At 38.9% G+C, this 27,036-nt stretch overlaps 1 protein-coding gene across 4 annotated transcripts in view; it reads left to right on the top strand.

The window, feature by feature from the left end:
• CCDC15 (coiled-coil domain containing 15) overlaps positions 1 to 27,036 on the top strand; it is a 56,142-nt gene that overhangs the window by 6,097 nt on the left and 23,009 nt on the right. For 2 of the 4 annotated variants that reach the window (XM_040976770.1, XM_040976767.1), the window contains 5 exons: positions 6,053 to 6,166; positions 17,352 to 17,474; positions 18,139 to 19,083; positions 19,951 to 20,073; positions 22,139 to 22,261. In XM_040976770.1, coding sequence (XP_040832704.1) covers positions 6,053 to 6,166; positions 17,352 to 17,474; positions 18,139 to 19,083; positions 19,951 to 20,073; positions 22,139 to 22,261 — 1,428 coding nt within the window. The remainder of the gene's footprint in view (positions 1 to 6,052; positions 6,167 to 17,351; positions 17,475 to 18,138; positions 19,084 to 19,950; positions 20,074 to 22,138; positions 22,262 to 27,036) is intronic. The other 2 variants (XM_040976768.1, XM_040976769.1) reach the window with 2 other exon arrangements.

Below are 27,036 nucleotides of genomic sequence, written 5' to 3'. Positions count from 1 at the left end.
TAAAATTCCAGCAAAAAGGTAGAGGAAGAATTTATGGGAGAAAACAGAATTTAAACTGTACAGTTTGAATTGGTAAGTTGAACTAGTAAATTTGGAAAAATATTGAGATCAACTTGATTAAAAGCCTAAAATTTGCAATGAATTTGATATATTTGAGAATGAGTAATAGAGCCTTTCTAATTGATAATTTCTAAGAGAGTAACAAAATATGACTACACAGGTGAGAGTAAATTGGGTTGCAAAAGCCCTTAAATGTTCAATTTTTTTTAATTGTAAAGTCATATATATATAGAGAAGAGGAGAGACAGAGAGAAAGATCTTCCATTCACTGATTCACTCCCGAAGCAGCTGCAATGGCTGGAACTGCGCCAAACCGAAGCCAAGGGCCTGGAGCTTCTTCCAGGTCTCCCAGGCAGGTACAGGGTCTCAATGCTTTGGGCTGTCCTCGACTGCTTTCCCGGGCAATAAGCAGGGAGCTGTTGGGGAGCAGGGCTGCTGGAATTAGAATCAGCACACATATGGGAACTCAGCGCGTTCAAGGCGAGGGCTTTAGCTGCTAGGCCACTGTTCCAAAAAGCCTTAAATGTTATACCTTGTTTTTCTGTTGCTTTTAGTTCTGTTTGTTTGTTTTTACCTTTGGTCAAAGCTGAACTGATTTTTAACTCTTTAACCTTCATATGCTGCTAGCTACCTAATAGATTGTTTTAATCATACCAGTTCTGTTAGTTTTTATCCACTAGATGTCACTGTGACACTAGACAGTGATGCAGTTCCATGGTGACCATAATTGTCTTGTTGAATATAAGTGAACTTTGCAGTTTTCTTGTGTGCTAGAGCTGTAGAAATATGAAATCTTAGAGGTAGAAAAGTCTTAAAAGATCGTTTGACACAATGAAATACTTAATGTTGAAATAACTTGACATTTGGAATGTTATTAAAAATATTTTAGGGCCCAGCGCAGTGACGCAGTGGTTAAGGTCCTCTCCTTGCACGCCCAGGATCCCATATGGGCGCCGGTTCTATCCCGGTAGCCCCGCTTCCCTTCCAGCTCCCTACCTGTGGCCCGGAAAGCAGTCGAGGACAGCCCAGAGCTTTGGGATCCTGAACCCATGTGGGAGACCCAGAAGAGGCTCCTGGCTTCAGATCGGCATAGTATCGACCCATTGCGCTCACTTGGGGAGTGAATCATCAGACGGAAGATCTTCCTCTCTGTATATCCGCCTTTCCAATAAAAAAAAAATAATAAAAATAAATCTTTAAAAAAAAATTTTAGGGCCCGGCGCCGTGGCGCAAGTGGTTAAAGGTCCTCTCCTTGCACGCCCAGGATCCCATATGGGCGCCGGTTCTAATCCCAGCAGCCCCGCTTCCCTTCCAGCTCCCTGCCTGTGGCCTGGGAAAGCAGTCGAGGACGGCCCAAAGCTTTGGGACCCTGCACCCGCGTGGGAGACCCGGAAGAGGCTCCTGGCTTCGGATCGGCATAGCGTTGGCCGTTGCGCTCACTTGGGGAGTGAATCATTGGACGGAAGATCTTCCTCTCTGTCTCTCCTCTCTGTATATCTGCCTTTCCAATGAAAAAATAATAATAAAAATAAATCTTTAAAAAAAAAAATTTTTAAAGATGAGGTAAAGTAGGGAGCTACAGATTGGGCAGGGTTGGTTAGGAGTTGAAAATGTTAAAGCTCCTTAATATGTCCATGAAGGTTCATTATGTAATATTTTGTCTGCTTTTGTACATGAAATTTTCATATGTTTAAACTTTTTAAAAATTTATTTATTTTTATTGCAAAGTCAGATATATAGAGAGAGGAGGAGAGATAGAGAGGAAGATCTTCCATCTGATGATTCACTCCCCAAGTGACTGCAATGGCCGGTGCTGTGCTGATCTGAAGGCAGGAACCATTTCAGGTCTCCCACACGGATGCAGGGTCCCAAGGCCTTGGGCCATCCTTGACTGCTTTCCAAGGCCAAAAGCAGGGAGCTGGATGGGAAGTGGAGCTGCTGGGATACGAACTGGTGCCCATATGGGAATATGGGATTCTGGCATGTTCAAGGTGAGGACTTTAGCCACTAGGCTATCGTGCTGGGCCCATGTTTAAACTTTGGTTAAACATTTAATAAAAGACACTGTCTTGTTCAACCTTTCTTTATTTTCATTCTATGTCTGTAGATCGTCATCTTACTTCTGCTGAAACACTTCTGCTTTTAGGTGATTTCATTGGTTTCTTGTAGTTGCTTCATATGTGGAAGACGTGGAATTAAAACTGTTTTCTTCAATATATTGAGTCAAAAAGTTCCTCCCTACACATGACCTTAATTTTAACCCCATCAAGTATTAAACAATAAAATCCATCTTAGAGCACTTCAAGTATTTAATTATGGTTATCATTTTTTTTTGGAGTTTCTATATTCCCAATGCCTTGATTGGTTTCTCCCAAATGCTATTCAGTTTTTCATTGCTCTTAAATATGGTTCCCCAAACTAAACATGATACTGCATTTCAAATGGGATTTGTCTAGGATTTCTCTTATTCTCTTCTATCCAGCGCTCTGCCCTCCAACACTCGGTGTTACTTGTTCACAGATGAGGCAAGAGGTAGGCATTGTGGCACAGAGGCTTAGGCCACCACTTCTGATACCCACGTCCCATTTTGAAATGTTGGTTTGAGTCCCAGCTGCTCTGTTTTAATTCCAGTTTCCTGGTGATGTGAATGGGAACCTAGTGGATGATAGCCTGAGCACTTGGTCCCTGCTGGCCCCTTGGAGACCCAGGTAGAGTTCCAGGCTCCTGGGATCAGCCTCAGCTCTCGGGTGTTTTGGCGAGTCAACCAGTAGATGAGAAATCTGTCTTTCCCCACCCCCTCCCTTTTCTTACCCCTTCCCTACCCTCTCTGTGCACTTTTCAAATAACTGAAAAGATCAGTCTTTTAAAAACAAAGACTGGATAAATCAAGTACTTAAAATTAGGAGTTAGAATCATAGAACTGAAAGTCTTAGATTTATTTGATTTATTTGAAAGAGTTAGAGAAGAAGAAACAGATATTGCCTTTGTTAATTCACTGTCCAAATGGCTGCAACAAGTAGGCAATAGCCGTGCTGAAGCCAGGTGCAAGAAGTGTCATGTGTGTCTTCCACATGGGTGCTAGCCACCCAGTGCTTGGACTGTTCCGTAACAGTGTCATAGTATATATCATTGCTAAACTTTTTCCTATGTGTGTGTTTGTGCTTTAATTTTTTTTAGCTTCGTTTTAAATTCTTCTGTTTCATTTATTTGAAAGGCAAAGAGAGAAAGACCTTCCATCTGTTGGTTCACTCCTCAAATATCTCTAGCAGCTAGGAGCTTAGACCTCAATCCAGGTTTCCCATGTGGGTAGCAGATGCTACAAGTACTGAGCCATCATCTACTGCCTCCCAGGGAATGCCGTAGTAGGAAGCTGGAATCAGAAGCAGAGCTGGGACTTGAACCAGGCACTCTAAGATGGGATGTGAGCATCCCAAGTGACATCTGAAACACTGCACCAGATGCCTGCACCCAGGTGTTGGCTTTGGGTTTTAAGGTTCAAATCTCAAAATTCATTTTAAAAGGACATCAGAGGTAATTAATAATACATAGCTGTACAAAATGGACCTTTATTTTGTGTATGAATTGTGCCAGGAGCTGTATTTATGAGTATTTGATATCCTACCATAGCTGTCAACCCAGCTAACTCTAAGGTTAGGAGGAAGCTACCAGAGGCTGCCCTTTACTAGGGCTTGGAAGAAGGGCAGTTTTTCTTTAAAGGTCCTTTTATTAGTACATTTGGGTATAGCTCTAGAGTTCAGTACAAATGAAATTGTGTTGGCAGTAGTTTTCCTCCTGGAGGGAAGAAAATGTAGGCTTGAGGTGACATTGTGGTACAGCACTTTAAGCTGCTACCTGGGATGCCCACATCCCATGTCCAAGTGCTAGTTTTAGTCTCAGCTATTCTGCTTCTGATCTAGCTTCTTGGAAATGCAGTGGATCGTGGTTCAACTACTTGAGTGCCTGTCACCTGTGTGGGAGATTCGGCTAGATTCCCTGGCTTTTGCTGTGTCTGTTTGGCAAATGACCACTGAATGGAACTAGATATCTCTCTCTCTGTCTGTGTTTCTCTCTTCTCCTGTCACTTTGCCTTTCAAATAAATAAATAAGTAAAAACTTTTAAAAAGAAAAATATAGGCCTGCGTTCTCTAGGACATTCCTGGGTTCTGACATTATATATGTATCTATTTGTATATATATAATCTGAGAATCCCTGCATCTACATGCTTACGTGAAGAAGTGACTTGATCTTAATTTTTATCATTGTTTTTTAAAGATTTATTTATTTTGAAAGAGTAATTAGATAGAAGGAGAAAGAGAGCAAGAGAGAATAGACTTTGCATCAGTTGGTTCACTGCCCAAATGACCACAATGGCTGGGGGTGGGTCAGGCGAAAGCCAGGAGTGAGGAAGTCCGCCTGGCTTTCCCACTGAGTGATAGTGACTCAAGGACTGGGCCATCTTCCCCTGCTTTGCTGAGCTCATGAGCAGCAAGGAGCTAGATCAGAAGTAGAGCAGCCGCCAGCACTTGAATGGGTACTCCAATGGATGCCAGTGTCACAATGTGCCTTACCCTATTGGGTCACAACACCAGCCACTCTATGTAACTTCAAGTGCATGTATATCTCTTGGCACTGTATTATAACTCTGTCTTCACACTCTGCAACCCTTTTTAGTGTAAAAAAAATAGCAGTGTTTCAAGTTAATTTCTTTAGCTAGGTGTATAGACCCCTAGAAGCAAGGACAAAGGACAGCTGATGTATTGCCAGAAAATGGGGCTGGTAATAAGAGATAGTGTTTTTATTCCTAGCTTATTAGTGGTCTAAATCATAAAGTATTTATTACTTAGATTTGTAAGTCATAGTCATCATTTCCCTTCAAGGAACAGGTTATGTCATTAAACTTTTAGTGACTGCCTGTGGTCCTAGTTTTGCCATCATTTCACTGAGTAGTTTCAAGATGTGCTTTTCTTTTACACAATGTAGCACTTATCCTAAAATATGGTAGCTATCTTTCCTTTTCCCTAAATAGGGCATTTTGGAGCAGATATTTTTTTTGAGAAAGATCTATTTATGTAGTTGAAAGGCAAAATGTCAGAGAGGGAGAGACATAGAGAGCCTCTGTTTTGCTAATTGACATGTCAGTGGCTGCAGCAGCTGGGATTTGGACAGGCCAAAGTCAAGAACCAAGAACCCCATCCAGGCCCCCCATGTAGGCAGCAGGAACCCAAGTACTTGGACTATCTGCTGCCTCCCAGGCTCATTAGCAAAAAAGTTGGGTTGAAGAAGAGATAGGATTTGGTCCTAGGCGTGCCAGTAAGAATGTGTGGGTCCTAAGTGGTAGCTTAACCTGCCACATAAAACACTCACCTTAAAATACTTAATTTTAATAGTTATTGCCAGATGTTATTTTGAGTGGAAACAGAAGGGTTGGTTCTGTTGGGATGTTTAGAGTCTATGTTCTAAGTTAGTAAGGAAGGAGAATCCAAGAATGTTTAAATAACTGATCTTCAGATTTTGGAGTGGAATGGTGATTCATGAAAATGGGAAAAAGAGTTTAAGAGAAACTGGGAAGAGAATCTGGTAATACAGAATTACTGAAAGCAATTAACTGTGCAGAGACTAGCTTAAGAAATAACTCCTTACAGAAAACATAAATAGAAGATAAGGAATATATCTGTTTAATGATTACCTAGTACATTAATTCAGACTTTAAGTTCTGATATTTTTGTGTACATACTTTATGAGCAAAACATTTAAATATCAGCTGTTAAGTACAGTACAGTGTCTTATGATAATAATGTTGTAAAACAATCAGCGGATCAAAGTCTTCTTGGCAGGTAATCCTCTTGTCGTAAGCCTGGATTTTGCCTGTTTTTTTTTTTTTTTTTTTTTTTTTTAAACAACAGGGACCTGTTCTGTTGGAACATTGAGTGCTCTTCGTATTAAGGCTTTAACTTATTTTTGTTTGCTTTTTTCCCCTCCTTTCTCTGGCAGCTTCATCAGAACATGAAATTGGCACATCAACGGCTGGCATCCTTTAAAACTGTGCCTATAAAAAAGACATCGGTATTTCCAGATGGTAAGAGGAAAAACATTCTTACTCAAGAGGTAAATTAATTTCTAGTACACCATTTAAAAAACACAGATAAGAATAAAAAAATTTATATCTTACTATAATTAGAATTGTAAAATAATTAGAAATAACCTTAATATTCAATAGTAAGGAATGCTTGAGTTGTTATACACAGCAATTGTAAAAGACCTTGATTTTTCAAAGAAAATCTGAAGACAAGGTAAAGTATCCCTGTTGTAAAGTGAAAAAAGTAGACAATGAATTAATACATGATATGGTTAAGTAAAATTCCAGAATGTATTCGGCAAATATTTATGGAGTATTTCTAATTGTCAGACATAATGATACAAGTAGGACTTAGAGTAGCATGAAGACAAAGATAGGGAGAATCAGGCTGGTGGCATAAGGTGCAGACATGTTCGGAATGACAGAATCATTAGGGTGAAGCACCCTTATAGGATAAGATAGGAGTCAGGCAGTTGGCAGGGGTACCTGGAGACCCCCTGGACACAGGGAAGTGGCAGTGACAGCGAAGCAGTGTTATAGAGAACAGAAAACCCAGCAGCAACCCGTGAATAGCAGAATCTAGTGGAGGCCACAGATTGGCGCTTGCGGCAGCCAGGTGGGAGCTTGGGTTTGCACAGGGAGCTCAGAAGGTGAAGGCAGACTGAGATCAGTCAATCCCGCCAAATAGTTTGGCCCAGAAATGAGTAGGTAATGAGCAGCAAACTCTGCAGGACAGACCATTGGCAAGATGAAGCTCACAACACAGAGATTGGGCGTGTGGTCAACAGCAGAGTTCAGGGACGGTCTGGAGTAGGCTTGATCTAATCAGTCACACTGAGCTGAGCCCAGGGAGAAAGCAGTACCAGTCCCACATCCTGCAGGGTCTGAGTGGTCCCCAGATATGATGGCCAATAGCCCTGGATCTGTGTTGGTGCCCGCCAGGTGCCAGCTTGCTCAGAGATTAGAAGGAGCAGTGGCAAATTGCACATGTGCTAAATCAGTAGTGCTCGGAAGCCATTTTCACGGGACCAAGCACTCTTAGATTGAAGGGAGGACAGTTGAGCTGTGCAAGGGCTAAACTGGGGTCAAGATTATTTCCAGCTTAGAGCACTCACAGGCTCCTCAGAAAAAGCAGTTGCATGGTGGCACTCTGCAGACTCTGTCCTTGGTTACTCTGGGAGGTTCTGAAGGTTAGCAGCCAACATGTGTGGACAAGATCAACCCTGCTGTCAAACCGTTATTTGGGACAGTTGGATTCCTAATCCAGGGCGCTGATTGAACGTAAAAATTAAATTGTAGATCTGTAGGTAATGCATCTTAGAAACCAGCACTAAGGAGAAGAACCTGCCAACCAGAATATAAATGTCAAAAGTGAAAAGAAGAGAAAGAGGCACAATGAGAATTACCAAAGACTCCCTGGTAAAGGAGCAAATCCTGTACCACCCTCAGAGTTAACTGACGAAGACATTGAGAAAATGCTGGACACAGAATTCAGAAAACTCATTATGAAGCTACTGACCAACAATGAGAAGCCACACAGGAAATAAATATGCCACACAGGAAATAAATCAAATGAAATCTGATATTTTAGAAGTTAAGAATACAGTGGAGCAAATTAAAAGTGAGTCTCAAAAATAGAATGAATGAAACAAATAAAGAATCTCAGAATTGGAAGATATTTCTTGTCACCAGGGGGAAGCAAACGATAAGCTGGAAGCAGAGCTAGGCCAAGCTAAAAAAAAAGTATCCAAGAATTGAAAGATATGATTAAAAGACCCAACATAATTTTGGGAGTTCAAGAAGGCACAGAAAGAGAAGCTAGATTTAAAAGGTTTATTCAGTGAAATAATAAATGAAAATTTTCCTAATCTTCAGAAATAATTGAAAAATGATATACAGGAGGGTCACAGAACTTCCAACAGAGTTAATCAAAAGCGAATGTCATGATGACACATGATAATCAAGCTCTCTTCAGTTGAACATATGGAAAAGATTCCTTAAGTGTGCATGTAAAAACAATCAACTGACCTGTAGAGGAACCCTAATCAAACTCACATCTGACCTCTCAGAGGAAACGCTACAGGCCAGGAGAGAATAGAGTGACACACTCCAGGTTCTAACAGGGAAATATTTTCAGTGCAGAATAACATATCCTACAAAACTCTCCTTTGTCTTTGAAAATGAAATAAAATTCTTCCACAATAAAGTAAAACTTCAGGAATTCGCTTCTTCTAAACCTGCCCTACCAATAATACTGAAAGACGTTCTTGTGAAAGAAAAAAGGAATAGCAGCTACCAAAACCAAAGGCAAATGTGAAGAACATCCCACTAAAAGGCTAACAGAGGCAATCAAAAAATAACCCATTGCTAAAATGATAGGACCAAACTACTACCTATCCATATTAACATTGAATGTAACTGGCTTAAACTCATCAATCAAACACCATAGATTAGAGGACTGAATCAAAAACAAAACCCATCTATACCCTGCTTACAGGAGAGACATCTCACCAACAAAGGTCAGAAGAAACAAAAGGATGGGAAAAGATATTCAAAACAAATGGTAAGGAAAAACATGCAAATATAGTCATATCAGATGATATAAGAGATTAAAAAAAACTTTAAAAGAGATGAAGAAAGATACCATAGACTGATCAAAGAATCCATTAGCAAGAGGAGGGTTCCATAATAAATATATATGTGCTAAATGCCAAGGCATCTAGCCACGGTGAAACAAACACTAATGGACTTAAAGGGAGAAATATACTTCAATATGATCATACGGAGGACCTTAATATCCCGTTAACGTCAATGGTCAGATCAAAGAGACAGAAACTCAGCAAAGAAACAACAGAACTCACCCAAACTCTAGAGCAAATGAACTTAGTTGTTATCTACCAAACCTTTCATGCTATAGAGAATATGCTTTTTTTCTTCAGTACATGAAATCTCCAGAATTGACTATGTTATGGGCCACAAAACAAGCCTCAATAAATTTTTTTTCTTTGATCTTTTTTTTTTAATTTCGTTTTATGACAGTTTCATAAGCTCTGGGATTCCCCCAACTCCTCTCCATGCCCTCCCCCCATGTTGCATTCCTCCACATTGTTACAGTAGTACAGTTCATATCCAGTCATGATTCCTTCATTGCGAGCATGTACTGTGCATAGAGTCCAGCCTCTTATTGTCCAGATAAATTGAGCAGTTTTCTTGGGAGACCATTCCTGGTCTGAAAGTAGAATGGGCAGAAAATCATCCCCTCCAATGAAAAGCCACTACACAACTTCAACAATAATTTACAACATCATGGAGTTAGTTGACATGATATTGAGTGACCAATATGTTAGAAAATGCAAGTTCTTAATCACATCCTGTGACTAGTTCATTGACATTTCAATTTTAGTCTATACACAATTGGCTGCTATACACCTTAAAATGGTTATAGGGTACTGTTCAGCTGTCTCGTGTCTGTTTTCATTTTTATATTTAGCAGCTTATAGTATTGAAGCATGATTTTTACTGAACTTGGCAAATTTTAGGATAGTCAAAACATGCATCTTCTAGACCATCATGGAGTGAAGCTAGAGACCAAGAAGTCAAATTACACAGGAAGACCTGCAGACACATGGAGACTGAATAATATGTTACTAAATGAGCAGTAGGTTAGAGAAGAAATCAAAGGAGAAATTTTAAAATTGCTCTAAAGAAATGAAGGCATTAATACAATGTATCAAAACTTATGGGACACTATCAAGGCAGTATAAATAGTAAAGTTTATTTCAAGCAATACATATGTGAAGAAACTAGAAAGGCATTGAGAAAATGAGCTAACCTTATAGTTGAAGGAACTAGAAAAACAACAGCAAAGCAATCCCAAGTTTAATAGGAAAAAAAGAAATCATCAAAGTATGAGAGGAAATAAACCAACTAGAGTCCAAAAGAACTATACGTAAAACCAATGAATCAAAGAGCTGGTTCTTTGAGAAAATGAACAAAATAGACTTCCCACTAACTCAACCAATGAAACAAAGGAGGGAGAAGATATGCATCAATAGCATAAGAGATGAGAAAGGAATTAGAACAACAGATACCTTGTACATACAGAGAATTATTAGGAACTATTACAAGCAACTGTATGTGAGCAAATCAGAAGACCTAGAAGAGATGGATAGATTTTTGGACACATACAATCCACCAAAATTGAATCAAGAATCAGTTAACAATCTAAATAGTCCTATAGCATGGATTGAGATTGAATCAGCAATTAAAACCCTCCCAATCAAGAAAAGCCCTGGACCAGATGACTTCACTGTTGAATTCTACCAAATGTTTCAACAGGAACTTACCCCAATCCTACACAAGCTTTTCCAAACAATAGAAAGGGAGGCGATTCTTTCAAACTCTTTTTATGAAGCCAATATCACCTTAATAGCAAAACCAGATAGAGAAACAACAGAAAAAGATAGCTATAGAGCAATATGCTTGATGAACATAGTCACAAAGATCCTAAACAAAATACTAGCCAACAGGATCCAATAGAACATCAGACAGTCATTCACCCAGACCAGGTGAGATTCATCTCAGGCATGCAGGGATGATGCAACATTCACAAATCAATACATGTGATACATCACATCCACCAAATGAAAAATAAAAACCGTATGATCACCTCAATCAATGCAGAGAAGGCACTTGGTAAAATCCAACACCACTTCATGCTGAAACTCCTGAGCCAGATAGGTATAGAAGCCACATTCTACAGCACAATCAAAGCAATTTACCAAAAACCCAATGCCAGCATCATACTAAATGGGGAAAGACTGGAAGCCTTTCCACTAAAATCTGGAACTAGACAGGGATGTCCACTGTCACCACTACTCTTCATTATAGTATTGGAAGTCCTAGCCAGAGCCATTAGACACGAAAAAGGAATTAAAGGAATCCAAATTGGAAAAGGAAAACAAATTATCTCTATATGTAGATGACATGATTCTCTGCACAGGAGAACCAAAAGACTCAGGCAAGAGACTCATGGAACTCATAAGAGACTTTGGCAGGGTAGCAGGATACAAAATTAATGAACACAGATAGATGGCACTAATGTACACAAATAATTCCATGGCTGAGAAAGAAATTTTAAGTACAGTTCCCTTTAAAATAGTGGAGAAGAATCTTAAATACCTAGGAATTAAGCTAACTAAATATGTAGAAGACCTCTGTGATGAAAACTATAAAATATTAAAGAAATAGAAGAAGACTTTGAAAATGAAGAAACTGACCATGTTCCTGGACTGGCAGGATCAACATAATCAAAATGTCCATATGACCAAAACTAATATACAGATTCAATGCAATCCCAATAAAAATCCCGACAACATTCTCAGAATTAGAAAAGAAGATACAAAAGTTCATCTGGAAACACAAGAGACTACAAATAGCCAAAGCTATCCTGGAGAATAAAAATCAGTCTGGAGGAATCACAATTTCAGACGTCAAGACATACTATAAAACAATGGTTATCAAAACAGTCTGATACTGGTACAGAAACAGAGAAGAAAATTAATGGAACAGAATAGAAATACCAGAAGGCAGCCTACACATGTGTAGCCAACTATTCTTTGATAAGGAAACTGAAAACAATCCAGACAAAAAGCCTGGTCTATTCAACAAATGCTGTTGGGACAACTGGATCATAGCTTGCAGAATAGAGAAGCAAGACCCAAACCTGTCACATTATACAAAAAAATCAGCTTTAAATGGTGCAAGGACCTAAATCTACACCCAGAAACCATCAAACTATTAAAGGAAAACATAGGAAATAATTTCCAAGAAATAGGAGTGGGTTAAGTCATCTTAGAAAAGATGCCAAAAGCATAGGCAGTCAAAGACAAAATAAACAAATGGGACTACATCAAACTAAAAAGCTTTTGTACAGCAAAGGAAACTATTAACAAATAAGGAAGAAGTTTATACTAACTATTTGGATATTATTTTGGTGGTTTTTATTTTCTTTTGCTTTTAAAATTTTCTGCAACTACATATTTTACTTTCTAATAAAAAAAAATCCAGTACTGTTATTTTTTTTAAAAAAGAAAATTTGGGGATTCAAAATCTAAGATTAGAATTGATAAATGGAACCTAGCTGTGGAGCTAGAATATTTACACCCACAATGGTAAAATGACGTTGTTGGAGTGCCTGTTTATTTTGTTACTCATAAATTTGGATGCCAAATTCATGTGTTTTCCTGTGTTCATATGATTTTGGTATTAATTTTAAGTTTTGATAGGCAGCATCTAGTAAAATAAACTTTTTAACTTTTGGGGGCATTATTGACTGTCTCTTAGTTCTTTCAAAGTTTTATTTCCTAATTGATACATTCCATTGTGTTCCCCTGGGTTATGTTTTTTTTTTTTTAAAGATTTATTTATTTACTGGAAAGGCAGATATACAGAGAGGAGGAGAGACAGAGGAAGATCTTCCGTCCGATGATTCACTCCCCAAGTGAGCACAACGGCCAGTGCTATGCCGATGCAAAGCCAGGGTCCAGGAACTTCTTCCAGGTTTCCCACATGGGTAAAGGGTCCCAAAGCTTTGGGCCGTCCTCGACTGCTTTCCCAGGCCACAATCAGGGAGCTGGATGGGAAGTGGAGCTGCCGGGACTAGAACCAGCGCCCATATGGGATTCTGGTGCGTTCAAGGCGAGGCCTTTAACTGCTAGGCCATGCCGCCAGGCCTGCCTGGGTTATGTTTTACAGTCATGTGTTGCTTAATGAAGGAAAGACACTCAAGGAAATGTATATTGGACCATTTTGTCAGTTTGTAAATATCATGTAGTTTACTTACAGTCTAAGGGCTACCAAGTCAGTAGGTGTTAAGAATCCAGTGGGACCACTATGGGACCACTGTTGTGAATGTTGACTAAAACGTTGTTCGGCAGTGCTTGATTACATTTTATTTTCATTACATGTCTGAACATTTGTCAAATATTAAACTGTGTCTCTTTAGCAGTAATTAAGAATTATCGAGTTCAGTTTTGGAAAATAAGTGGACATTTTGTGTGTCCATAATATCCAGCCCATCCTAAATGCATTATTTATGGGTGCCTTTTTGTAGCATTGTCTTATTGTCTTGAGATGGGGTTTCTTTGGTATTTAAAATTTTCTTAATAATTTCTTTATGTACTGTGGATTTGGCAGTTTTATAGTTTGGGCTAATTGACTGACTGTAAGATATTGTTAGAAAGTTTGATTGGATGCTTTCTAAATACTCCAGAACAGAAGGGGTTATCATGCTGGTGAGTGATCTGCTGGAGTGTTTGGAACATACTCAGATCTTTCAATTGGTGTTTTTCCAGGAAGAGTACTGTTCACAGGTCTGACTGAAATAATTATCCAGCAGAAGAGAGGATTAACTCTGACATAACATCTTTGTATAAGCCAATTTTTTTTACGTCAGAGATGCCATTTAAGAATAATTTATGATAATGATGATAGTGTATTCAAATTGACTGCTTGCTTTCACAGAATATAGTGTTGTTTTGTGTGTGTCTGTGTTTGTGTGTAAGGTAACAGAGATGCATCTCCATAATTGGGAATGAGCTGAGAAAGTAGTGAAATTTTCTCATCAGTTTTATCAAGTCTTTCCCTCCAGTCTGCTCAGTTGGTGTCACCTGCTGGAGTTAGAAGCAGAGTTGGGATTCAATCCAAGATACCCCAAGTGGTGCCTTACGCAATGATCCGCATGCTTACCCTTATTTGTTCCTTTTTACGTGCTAAGATCATTCTAGATATCCTCATAAAAACTTAGCTTAATGTCATGACAATATTACTTTCCCTAGTCCATTAATATTTGCATTGATTTTTCCCTCAAAAAGCACTTTCTAGGAAACCAGGATTCATCAGGACAAAGAGAGGCGAGTTCCGCTTTAAGGGTCTTTTAACTACTGTATATATGAGAGCTTTATGGAAAATCAGGGAGGGAAATGCAAAGAGGAAAGAGGAAAACCGATGGTTTGTTAGAACTATTCACAGCTAATTTAGGAAATAATTAAGGGTTAAGATTATAATGTATGGGGTTTTTTTTTTTTAGCCAGCTTTATTGAGACATACATCATATATCACACAATTCAAAGTATCCAATTGAGTGATTCCTAGCATACTCAGAATTGTGTGACTTTCCTCAGAATTTAATTTAGAGCATTTTCTTTGTTCTGAAAAAAGAAACCGCATTCTCATAAGAATCTGTTACTCCACATTCCTACCCTTCCCCTAACCCAGTCCAAGGTAACAATTAGTTTACTTTTTGTCTTTTTATTTATATATTTGGAAAGGAGAATGACAGAACACACAGACACATAGAATGTTATCTTCTGTCTGCTGACTCACTGCCCAAATGAATGCAATACCTAGAACTGGCCCGGACTGGTAAGAGCCTGGATCTCCATCTAGGTCTCCCCTGTGGGTGGTAGTGACCTAGGGATTCAGACCACCCTCACTGCTTTGCCAGACACATTAGCAGGAACCAGTGGAAGCGAGCAGCTGAGTACTCCAACTGTTGCCGCAATCTCAGTGCAGGCGTAACAGCTTAACTATCTGCACCACAACATTGACTCCCACTTTTTATCTTTATGGCTTTTCCTATTCTGGGTATTCCAAGTGAATGGAGTCATTTACTATGTGGCCTTTTGTGATTATCTTCTTTAACTCTGCCTGTTTTCAACGTTTATCTGCCTTGCAGTATGCAGTGCTTCGTTTCTCTTTTTGTCAAACAATGCTCCATTATATTTCACATTTTATCTCTTTATTCATCATTTGGTCGATATTTGAGCAAGTTCCACCTCTTGGCTTTTGTGAATAATTGGTGCTGTGTGTAATTGCATATACATTTCTGTGTGAACACTTATTTCTTTTGAATAGATATATGGGAGTGAAATTTCTGTGTCCCTCTGCGTTGCACATTATGAAAAACTGTTAACCTGTGTTTCTTTCGCAGTATACAATGATTCCATTTTCCCTACATCTTCTCCAACATGTTATTGTTGGTCTTTTGGTTATAGTTATTCTTGTGAGTAATGAAGTGGTATTGCACTATACTTTTACACTTGATCTTAGCCAAAAGGCTGAGAAGCGATCATGCACTTTTGATGTGCATTTTACTGAGGGCATTGATGGTCTTGTTTCTTCATATAGTTATTGCTCAATTTTACTTCTTACAGAGGAAGTACTGTTTAAATGCTTTGCCTGTGTTTTTGTAGTTATTGTTTTTTTAGTGAGGTTATTTGTCTTTAATCATTGAGTTGTGTAAGTGTTCTTTATGTGTCCTGCGTAGAAATCTCTTACCAGATTGCTTGATACTTATTTCTTCTTTTCTGTGGATTTTTGTTTCATTTTATTAATGGTATAATTTATAGCACAAATCTTTTAATTTGGTATATTTGATAATTTTCTTTTGTTGTTTATACATTTCATGCAGTATCTGCTAACCATTGCTTAACCCAAGTTAATGAAATTTGATTCTGATATATTCTAAGAATTTAAACATTTCAGTTTTAACTTTGGGTCTGTTAATTATTTTTTTAAGACTTATTTATTTTTTTGGAAAGGTAGATTTACAGAGAGAAAGAGAGACAGAAAGATCTTCCATCCACTGGTTTGCTCCCCAGGTGGTTGCAGTGGCTGGCACTGAACTGATCTGAAGCTGGGAGCCTTTTCCAGATTTCTCACAAGGGTACAGGGTTCCAAGGACTTGGGCCATCCTCTGCTGCTTTCCCAGGTCACAGCAGGGAGCTGGATAGGAAGTGGAACAGCTAAGACATGAACTGGCGCCCTTATGGTGTGCCAGCGCTTACAGATAGAGGATTAGCTTGTTGAGACACTATGCCTGCCCCACCTTACTTTTTTTTAAAAGTTACTTTTTATGTAAGGAATGGAGGAGTGATTCTACATGTTGTTACCATGTTCTCTCAATACTGCTTCTTGAAAAGACTGTTTTTTCTCCACTGAGTTGTCTTGCTGAAAATACTGTTACTGAAAATCAGTTGGCTAGAAAAATTAGTTTGTTTCTGACCTCTCAGTTCTATATATATTCTGCATGTCACACTGTCCTGAAGTGGGTTTGAAATTGGGAAGAATGAGATCTTGTTTGTCTTCTCGGTTTAGATTTTAATTTCAGAGTAGTATAAAACTTACAAAACAGAAATTGTGAGGTAATTCAACGAGTTCCCCTCTAACCCTCACCCACCTTCCCTTATTATTAACACCTTTTATTAGTAGTATATATACTAATCACAATTAATGAATCAAACCTAGCTTCTACTGTTTAATAACCCAAACTTTCTCTATTCCTTCCAGACTTTAGTATTCAAGACTATCCAAGTTGAGAGTTGGTGTTTTTGTTTGCTGTTTTGTTTTTAGCTTCTGTATATAAGGAAAAATAACAATTGTTTTGCATCTGGCTTATTCACCTTAACATGATGTCTTCCCGTTCTACCCTTTTTGTCGCAGTGACAGTTTCGTTCCCCTTTATGGCTGAATAGTATTTCATTGTGTTTAGATGCCACATTTTCTTTATCAGTTCATCTGATGATGAACACCGTGGCTGATTCCAGATCTTGACTCTTGTGAACAGTACTGTCATAGACATGGTACATTGATTTCATGCTTTTTGGATATATACTAAAAAATGGGATTACTGGATCATAGGAGTTTCTTAAGAAATCGCCATACTGTTATCTATAATGGCTTTTCTAATTTATATTCCTATCAGCAGTATGTAAGGATACCCCTTTAGCCATTCTGACGGGGATGGTTAATGGTACCAAGAATTTTTGTTTTGTTTTGTTTTTCTTTTAAAAAATGTTTTCCATGTCAGGGTCTCTCCATATCATCTTAATGTCTAGGTTATTAATTTTTGAGGGAAAAAAGGCCAGCTGATATTTCAATCAGTTTGGGTGATATTGCCATCCATACATTATGTCTATTTATGAACATGGGGTATTTTTTTCAGGTATTTTATCTTTAATTTCTTTCACTAGTATTTTATAGTTTTAGTCTACAACCTATTACCATAAAACTTTAATTCTACTTCACTTGCTATCCTGATAAGGTTCTGTTAGAGTGTCTTGAAGTCTAGCATTATATTGAAATTACATTGTTTCTACCAGTAATAAATACATTTTCTGTTTTTTTTTAATTTTTCTTTTTAATTTTCTTTAGGAACTTGACCATGAAGAAGTTTCATCAGTTAAAACAAATGAGGAAGGAAGGGAAGATTTGTTTCAGGTGGACCAGCAAGAATTTGTTTCTGAAGACAAGGATGTGTCTTGTAGCAGAGTTCAGGTAAAACAAAAGGAAAATTTATTGTGACTTGGGCTAGGGGGTCACTGATGCTGTTGTACTTGTTTGGGATCATAGATGTGGGTTCTTGTCTGGATTAATTGAACATACAACAAGAAGATGCTTAACGGAGAAATGATTTTATTAATCTGTGCATCATCCACTCTTTCAGAATGACACACTTTGTCTAACAAAACATAGAGTTTTATACCTAGAAATAACTTGGGTGTCATACAAAGCTTTAATTAATTAATAATTAATACATGAAGCTAGCAATTCTTAGAATAGGGAGAAGACATTAACACAGAGTCTTGGTATACTTTGATTAGTTACTTGTAACTCATGTAAAACAGGAAGAAAAGATAGTATTGAGGCCAGGGACACTCTCTTTTGTTATTTTTAACCAGAGGGAGGCACAAAGAAGAGACAGCACAGGAAGTTTGGTCTGCTGCTTGGTGTTCCAAGGTTAATCACAACCCAGGTATTCCTAGCTTGCGAATAGCTCCTTTGTCCCTTGACCGATGCACTCAACTTCTTCAGTTCTGTTAAGTAGGTAAAGATTATAACATTTTATTTTATAAATTTCTTTGACAACAGTATTGTTTTAGGAATTTTGAGTGTTGTTACTATGTGACATTGTATATTTAATGTTTGTATTCACTTTTAGAAAGTCAAATTTAAAAATGTTATGATGGAACAGGAAGAGCAAATTGAACTACATCCTCAGAGCTTTCACCATATTCCACAAGACCAGGATCATCAAGAAACCAAAGGTGGACTACCAGAATCTCAGAGTGACTTAAAAGAAGTTCACAGTGTTGACTTGGAAGCTCAGGACGGTGAGCCTCTTACTCAGGCTGTTGACCTGGGGATTCAAGCTGTTGAGCTAAAAAAACAGACTATTCCACTGGAAGGACAGATTGTTCAGACAGATACTCAGAGTAATATGTTGGAAGCCCAGAGTGTTGGGCTAGAAGATGTGAGTATTGAGTTGCAAACTCAAAATTTTTTACCGTCAAACCAGACTTTTCTAGCCAAAGACCAGAGCATTCTACCTGTACATCATGACCAGAATTTTCTATTTGAAGACCAGGATATTTTACCCAACTGTCAGAACCAAGATTTTCCATCCAGAGGCTTATGTGTTTTCCCCAAAAACCAGAATATTCTCCTGAAATGTCAGAACCAGGATTTTCTACCCAAAGACCAGAGTGTTTTCTCCAAGGACCAGGCAATTTTACCCAGTTGTGCTGACCAAGAGTTTCTACCTGGAGATCCATGTGTGCTGCTCAAAGACCAGAATATTTTACTGGACTGTCAAGAGCAGAACTTTCTACCTAAAGATGACCATGTTCCCTTCAGAAAGCAGAAGCTTCCACCCAAATGGCAAGTACAGGATTTTCTACCTAAAGATCAGAATTTTCTATCTGGAGATCAGCATTTTCTACCTACTAACCAGAATATCCCATCCAAATATTTGGACCAGAACTTTCTACCCAAAGACTGGAGTATTTTGCCCAAAGATTATCAAGTTCTCCCCAGTCACCAGAATTTTCTATCTGGAGATCATCGTGTTATTCACAATACCCAGAATATTCCATCCAAATATCAGGTAAAATACATAGTTGGAAGGGACTACAAGAAGAAGAAATAAGCTACTTTTGCTTGTAGAGTGGAATTTACTAAATCTAACTGTGGGATTAACTAAATCTAATTGTGTCAAATTTGGAGTGTCATAGTTAGGAAGTACAGTTTCCTGATTGATTTCTCAATACTCCAGGGATTTTTACTAAGTGTTCAAGTATTGTCAGCAGCACGTTGTTGATATCTCAACAATTTACTTGCTAAAGATTGTCTTTATTAGGAAAATTATTTCTGGCAGGCATCATCTGCTTTAACAACAGAAAGATAGAAAAAGGAGGGGCCTACCAAGACCCAGCAGTATCTTACAAGTCCTAAGGATGGCCTTCCATCAGATCGGTTAGAACAAAAGAAAGGAGAAGGGGATTAACACAAGGAAATTGCTTAGTGCTGTGGCTAGATTTTTGAGGAATTTTTGTTTAATCAGATGCCCAATTTTTTTCTGACCTAAACTACTGAATTTTCACCAAAGCCTACAGTCTTGGTCACTCACCATTATTAACTAAACAAATGACATTTTGTGATTGTTCTTTTTAGAAAGCAAACTTGCTGGCATCAGTTTTTTCAGAGGAAGGATGGTAGAAAGGGGCTTCATCAGGGACCAGATAGAACGGAAAAAGGTCAGAGACCAGCAGGAAATTAATTGTTTAGAGTTTATTTTGGAGCTCTTAAAGAGTGTTCTCAACTAAACTTTAGAACTGATATAAATAAGATTTTTTGTTTTGTTCCAAATATTTCCTGTTATTCTGAGTATTAAAAAAAAAGAAGCTTAGAATAACAGAATACTGTTACTTTCATTCCCACCAGATCATTAAAGTTTGTTGTTTTTCTCTTTGAGAAGGTACACTGTAAGGAAACAAACCCTGATGTGGCAGATGAGAAAGGGAGAGAAGACTTTTCTCTGAAGGACTATCAGTGTCAGCCTCCTAAACTCCAGTTCCAGGACCTCCTCAGAGACCCGGTAGGCAGAATCAAAAAAAGATTGAAGAAGCAACAGATTAAGAAACTGAATTTTATTTATACATTCTTGGTAACTCATAATTGGAATGTTAGAATCAGAAACTTTGAAGTTGATGTAAAAATGAGTATCTTTTATTCCTTTTCACATTAGTGGGAAAGTAGTTTTAAGTTCTATTGAGACAGAAACACTGCTTCAAGAAGAGTGGATACAGATTGTTAAACCCTAAATGAGTAATTTTCTGCTAGGGATCCCCCCTCCCCTTTTTTCTGTTGTCCTTTGCAACTAATGATACAAGACTGCTCTAATGGACTATGTAATAATGGACTTTATGAGTCAAATTAAGTGAATGCTCATAGGCTGTTATATCATGTTTATGTCTGCTGCGTTGGGCTGAAAACATAGGATCCTCATTCATGTCAAAATACATCAGAATATTCTTACCTGGTACCAGTTCCTAGGAGTTCTCAATGAAGCCTACAGCTGTGTGATTAATATATCGCCCTGGATAAGCAATTTGCTTTCGGTTTTTGTTATCCCTTTAGAACACGTTTCCGCAGCATCCCTCATGTTTTATAAGAAAAGAGAGAGAATTACCCCTTGAATATTATCGATGTGCTCCACCTCAAGTTCAGCACCTAGCCTTCCCCACAAAAAGAGACAGAATTGAATACAGAAGAAAAGCTATACATTTTCTAGTAGGACAGTGAGACTGAATTACTGAAGAGTAAGGCCAGAGCTTGTTAAGCTAGCTTGTTTGTGTGGTACCTAGAATAAAGGCCTCCAGAGTTGGGCTAAAAGCAAAATATGCTTGGGTCATCTGCTACTGCTTTTCCCAGGTGGTTAGCAGAGGAGGCTGGATTGGAAGTAGAGCAGCCAGGACATTAACTGGCATCTTTATGAGATGACAGTGTCACAGGCCATGGTTTTACCTGACCACAATGCCAGCCCCTTAAATAATCTTAAATAGAACAGAAAATGTTACAGTTGAGTGATGAATGTTTGAAATTCATTATGCTATTCCCTGTGTTCCATTATCCTCATTTATTATTATTCTGAGTTTGCCACTGAAGTGTGTAATATTATTACTAGCTTATGATTTCTACCTAGACAGTTTATATCTTATTGTTTTAGAGCAAGTGTATCTAGTAAACCTCATCTTTTGAGAAATTGGAGACTGCAAGAGAAATTGCTTCAGGAGTGCTGTCAGTATGTTTCACCCAGTATTCACAACCTAGTCTTTTCCTGAAGATAAGTGTAGTGGAATGTGGTGAACAGTGGAGAGTAAATTACTTAGGGTTTGGCTCAAGATCTACTGAGCGTTGGGATAATTGCCTCCGGAGTTAGTGTTAATGTCAGTAATAAAAGGCAAAGAATTTAGTGTCTTCTTGTTCTGGCATATATCCCACTTACTGAAAGGACTTCAGGCCTGTTCACAGAAGCTTTAAGTACTGTCACCACTGATCTGATGCTCCTGATTGGAAAATTGGTGTTCAATGTTCATGTTGCCTTCTAGTACACAGACTATGGGCAGGCATCAGCTGATAGAACAGATGAGAAAGGTAGAAATGAGTTATTTCTGGAATGTCATGGTTGTATTTCATGTGAAATCCAGTGTCCAGGCTCTGCCTGAGTGCAGGGAGAACAGAGCAAAGCGTAAGCTACAAAAAGTAAAACAGTTGGTTTGGGTTCATCTTACCAGGTCTGTGTTATTAACTAAGGTGATGATAATAGTATTAGCTTTTAGCAGTAGTGCTAGTAATATGAATAGTGGCTTATATTCATTGAGCACTTACCTTAGCCAAAATGATTTCAGAATTTTATGTAGATTCTCATTTAATTCTCGCAATAACCCTAGGAGACAGATATGATTGTTATTTTGTGAATAAAATCTAAGGTTGCTTTGTAGGTAGAGTTAAAATACATAATAGTGACATGAAATATAATGTCTGCTTTGATGTGGTGATGTGTCAGAGCCTTGTGAGCGATCATTGAAGCAAACCTACAATATTATCACTAGTGTTATGTCACCGCTCACATGATTTGATAGTACCTTTTTATCTTTTAGAGCTTATCCTTTAGGGTGCAGGTGTCTGTTGAGACAGCTGAAAGGTGGCGAGATGATTTGCTTCTGAATAGCCATCAGCATCCTCCTCGGAGGCCCCAGAGAGATGCTTCCCACAGAAAAAAGGTAAAGCAGACTGCAGAAGATGGCAAATACAATTCAGACCGGATTCTAGACTCCTGCTCATCCCCTGCTTAATGGCAGGATCAAACGGCAGATTTTTGCGTCTGACGCTAGCCTAGTGTCTGAAGTCCTCACCCTGGCCACAATGGGATCCCATGTGGGTGCCAGTTCTAATCCTGGCAGCCCCGCTTCCCATCCTGCTCCCTGCCTGGGAAAACAGTAGAGGATGGGCCAAAGTCTTGGGACCTTGTACCCACGTGGGCAGCCCAGAAGAGGCTCCTGGGTCAGATCAGAGCTCAGCTCTTGGCTGTTGCGGTCAGTTGAAGAGTGAATCATCGGGCAGAAGATCTTCCTCTCTGTCTCTTCTCCTCTCTGTATATCTGACTTTCCAGATCAGTAAATCAGTGTTTTTTTTTTTTTTTAAAAAAGGCAGAATTTTAATTTTAATTTTACAATATCCAAATCCTGTCCTGATCTCAGGTGATTTTAGAACTCTCAGTGAAACCTCAGGTATTGTTGGGAGTACCTGTTGCCTCTTTAGGAAACTGTGGCTATCACCTTTTATGGTGAGAAGATATGTGAAATCTTCACCCTGCGGCCAGTCTGGAGTCTGGATCTTCATCAGTGACCTCATGGAGCACAAGATTGCATTACCAGGAAATCAGTGAGACTGGGCTGAGGCTTTTTAAGATTTTTACTTAGGGCTTGGGGCATTCTGTTAAGATAAGAGCCATAAAAGAAAAGGTTATCTTGGCCTATTAAAATGTATCCTGGGCTTGCTTAACTGAACACCAGTTTATTCCTACTAAAGCTTAACATCTTATGTAATTTAAAAAACAAGGCTTCAGGCAGTTAGAGCGTGTGAAAGTGATAAACAGAAATTTCCTCACATCTTCTGCTGGAGCATAAAGAAAAGCAGGTGGTATCAGAAATTAGGATTTGGACTGAAGTTCAAGGATCAAAGTGTGACTTTCAGTTTGGGTTTATAAAGTTGATCAAAAGCTTAACTGTCATGTTTTATTCTGTGTTGTCATTTCTATATCCTGAACCATGCCTGGCTCTTTTCCTACCTCAGGTTTTTTGTATATGTTTGTTCCCCTGGATTGTCTTCCCCTTTTTTCTTCAAAATGTTGTCCTTACTTATCCTTCAGATTTCAGCTTAAATGACATTTCCTAGGAAAAGGCTATCTTGATGGGGCCTGGCGTGGTGCCCTAGTGGCTGAAGTCCTTGCCTTGCATGTACCGGGTCCCATGTGGATGCTGGTTCATGTCCTGGCTGCCCCACTTTCCATCCATCTCCCTGCTTTCCATCTCTCTGCATCCATCTCCCTGCTTGTGGCCTGGGAAAACAGTAGAGGATGGCCCAATGCCTTGGAACAGTGCACCCATGTGGGAGACCTGGAGCAAACTCTTGGCTCCTGGCTTTGGATCAGCTCAGCTCCTTTGTAGCCACTTGGGGAGTGAACCAGAAGATGGAAGATCTTTCTCTCTGTCTCTTCTCTCTCTGTAAGTCTTCCTCGGTATAGTGCTGAAGTGGTATCTACCAATTCTAGACACAAAAATTTTTGCGACACGCCTGATAGAGAACATATAGATGTTGGTTTAGCTTTAGTCAGGCTTAGCATGAGCTACGGTGTTCTTAGCTGTGAACTCAATGTTAATGGGTCAACCACGTATGTTAAAGAATGTGTTTTCTTATAGAAATATCATAAAATAAGGAAATGTTTTAAATCTGACTTTCCAATTAAAAAAATAAATATTTTTTTCAAAATCTTGATCAACTTAGCACAGACAGCCTTTTCTGTTTCTGTTTTTCTCTGTCCTTGCTTCCTGTCTGTTTTCTTCTCAGTGCAAGTGTTTTCCCCCATATCTTATATGCTGTCTTTCTACTCTGTGGATAGTGTCCTTTGATGTGAAAAAGTTTTTTATTTTAAGGTAGCCTGATTTATCTATTTGTTTCTTTAATTACTTGTGCTTTTGGTATCATATTAAAGAAATCATTGCCAATTCCAGTGTCATGAAACATATTTCCTGTGTTTTTCATTTAAATCTTTGATACTTTCTGGGTTAATTTTGTAGATGATATATGACAAGGGCCCAATTTCGTTGTTTTGCTTTTGTTAATCCAGAGTCCCCATCCGCATCTGCTGATAAGACTGTCCTTTCCTCATCAAATGGTTCTGACTGATGCAAAAGCATGTGATGTGCCAGTGTTTGCTCTACGTTCTGTCCCATCGGCATGTGTCTGTCTGTATGTACTACGTTGTTTTGATTACTGTAGCTTTGTAATAAGTTTTGAAACCAGGAAGAGTGAAACTTGTAGCTTAAAATACACCTGGTTTTGCTGTTTAGATTCTCTTGAGATCTCTTAGGAATTTTAGAATGCATTTTTCTAGGTAGGCAAAAATAGTGCCATTTGGATTTTGGAAGCAATTGTATTCAGCCTGTGGCTTGCTTTGGGTGGTGGTAGGCCTTGGAGAATGACATCCCCAGGCGAGTCTCACAAGGCAAGTGTCTTTAACGCTCTGTCCTCCTTTCTGCTATTTCCTTTCTCCCTTCAGAAGGCAAGACATTGAAACTAGAATTTCTCCTTTGCGAGGTGGGTCACAGAGAGTAGGAAACCTTTTCTTGTTTTTTTTTTTTTTTTTTTTTTTTTTAAAGATTTATTTATTTTAATTGGAAATGCAGATGTATAGAGAGGAGGAGAGACAGAGAGGAAGACCTTCCATCTGATGATTCACTCCCCAAGTAACCGCAACGGTCGGTGCTGTGCCAATCCGAAGTCAGGAGCCAGGAACTTCTTTCCGGGTATCCCACATGGGTGCAAGGTCCAAAGGCTTTGGGCTGTCCTCAACTGCTTTCCTAGGCCACAAACAGGGAGCTGGATAGGAAGTGGAGCTGCCGAGATTAGAACTGGCGCCTATGTAGGATCCTGGGCGTTCCAGGCGAGGACCTTAACCGCTATGCTATTGCGCCAGCCCTACCTTTTCTTGTTGTATGATATTTCTATAAGAAAACACATTCTTTAGTATATGTGGTTGACCCATTAGCATTGAGTTCACAGCTAAGAACACCGTAGCTCATGCTAAGCCTGACTAAAGCTAACCCAACATCTGTACATTCTCCATCAGACGTGTCACCACCTTTTTTGTGTCTAGAATTGATAAATACCATTTCAGCACTATATCGAGGTTCATTTTAAATGATGAAATCACTAACAAAACACTCCCAATTGCAAAAAAAAAAAAAAAAAGAAAACACACCTTGATGTAAATAGACTACAAAAGTACTTTTGTTTATGAGAGCTAAAACAAAGGTAGAGCATTACCATGTTTGATCACAGCTGGCAGCATGCACTGTGTGACTCAGATTTCTCATGGTTCTGTGCTGTGTCTGCAAAGGACTGTATGAATGTTGTGAATATTCAGATTGCACATAAATGTTAATGATAAGCATGATTGCAGATATGGAAAATGGAGCTAATGAACTAATGAAGATTGACTATTAATTCATATACCATATAATTGTTCTAGTTCAGGTACATGATTCTGTGTTTTTAATATATTCACAGGGTTGTGCAAGGATTGCCACAATTTCAGAACTTTTTTTTTAAAGCATTTCATTTTTTTTAAGATTTATTTTTATTATTTTTTTATTGGAAAGGCAGATATACAAAGAGGAGAGACAGAGAGGAAGATCTTCCGTCCGATGATTCACTCCCCAAGTGAGCACAACGGCCGATACTATGCCGATCCGAAGCCAGGAGCCTCTTCCGGGTCTCCCACACGGTGCAGGGTCCTAAAGCCTTGGGCCGTCCTCGACTGCTTTCCCGGGCCACAAGCAGGGAGCTGGAAGGGAAGCGGGGCTTCCGGGATTAGAACTAGTGCCCATGTGGGATCCCGGGCGTGCAAGGCAAGGACCTTAACCACTGCGCCACCACGCCAGGCCCCACAATTTCAGAACTTTTAAAAAATACTTATTTATTTGTGTGTTTGTTTTTTTATTGGAAAAACAGGTATACAGAGCCAGGAGTTTCTTCAGGGCCTCCCACAATATTTACAGTGTCTCAAGACTTTGTGCTGTCCTCGACTGCTTTCCCATGCCACCAGCAGGGAGCTGGATAGAAAGCAAGGCCAACGGGACATGAACTAGTGACCATATGGGATCCTGGCGTGTGCAAGGCAAAGACTTTAGCCACTAGGTTACTATGCCAGGCGAAATTAGAGAACTTTTTTATCACCCCTAAAAGGACCTTTTCCCAGCGTCAGCCAGTCCTCATTTCTCCAAAGTACCATCTCCAGCTCTGCAACTACTAGATTGTTTTGTCTTTGTCGATTTGTCTATTATAGACATACAGTAATTAGATCATAGAATATGTAGCTTTCTGTGACTGATTTCTTTATTTGGCATGTTTTCAGAGTTCATTGATGTAGCGTGCAGCAGTGCTTCCTTCGAATGCATTGCTAACTAATATTATACGCGCAGCACATTTTACTGGTCATTTTAACAAACGACGGACATTTAGCCTATCTCTGCTTTTTGACTGTTAGGAATAATGCTGCTGTGAACATTTCTGTGTAAGTTTTTCTCTGGACATATTTTTTCATTTCTCTTGGGTATAGATACCTAGTAATGAGAAGGCCGGGACATGTGCTGACTCTGTGTTCAAACATATAAACTAGCAGATTATATTGCAGGGTGGCTTTGCCATTTTTCATTCCCACCAACAGTGTAAAAGGTTCAGGTTTCTCTACATTCTCACCAGAACCTGTTATCTT

The sequence above is a fragment of the Ochotona curzoniae genome, unplaced genomic scaffold (assembly GCF_017591425.1).
Source record: "Ochotona curzoniae isolate NIBS_2020 unplaced genomic scaffold, NIBS_Ocur_1.0 contig_2723, whole genome shotgun sequence".
NCBI classification, from domain to species: domain Eukaryota; kingdom Metazoa; phylum Chordata; class Mammalia; order Lagomorpha; family Ochotonidae; genus Ochotona; species Ochotona curzoniae.
The sequence above is the reverse complement of the archived record's forward strand: the minus strand, read 5'-3'. Positions and strand labels throughout refer to the sequence as shown.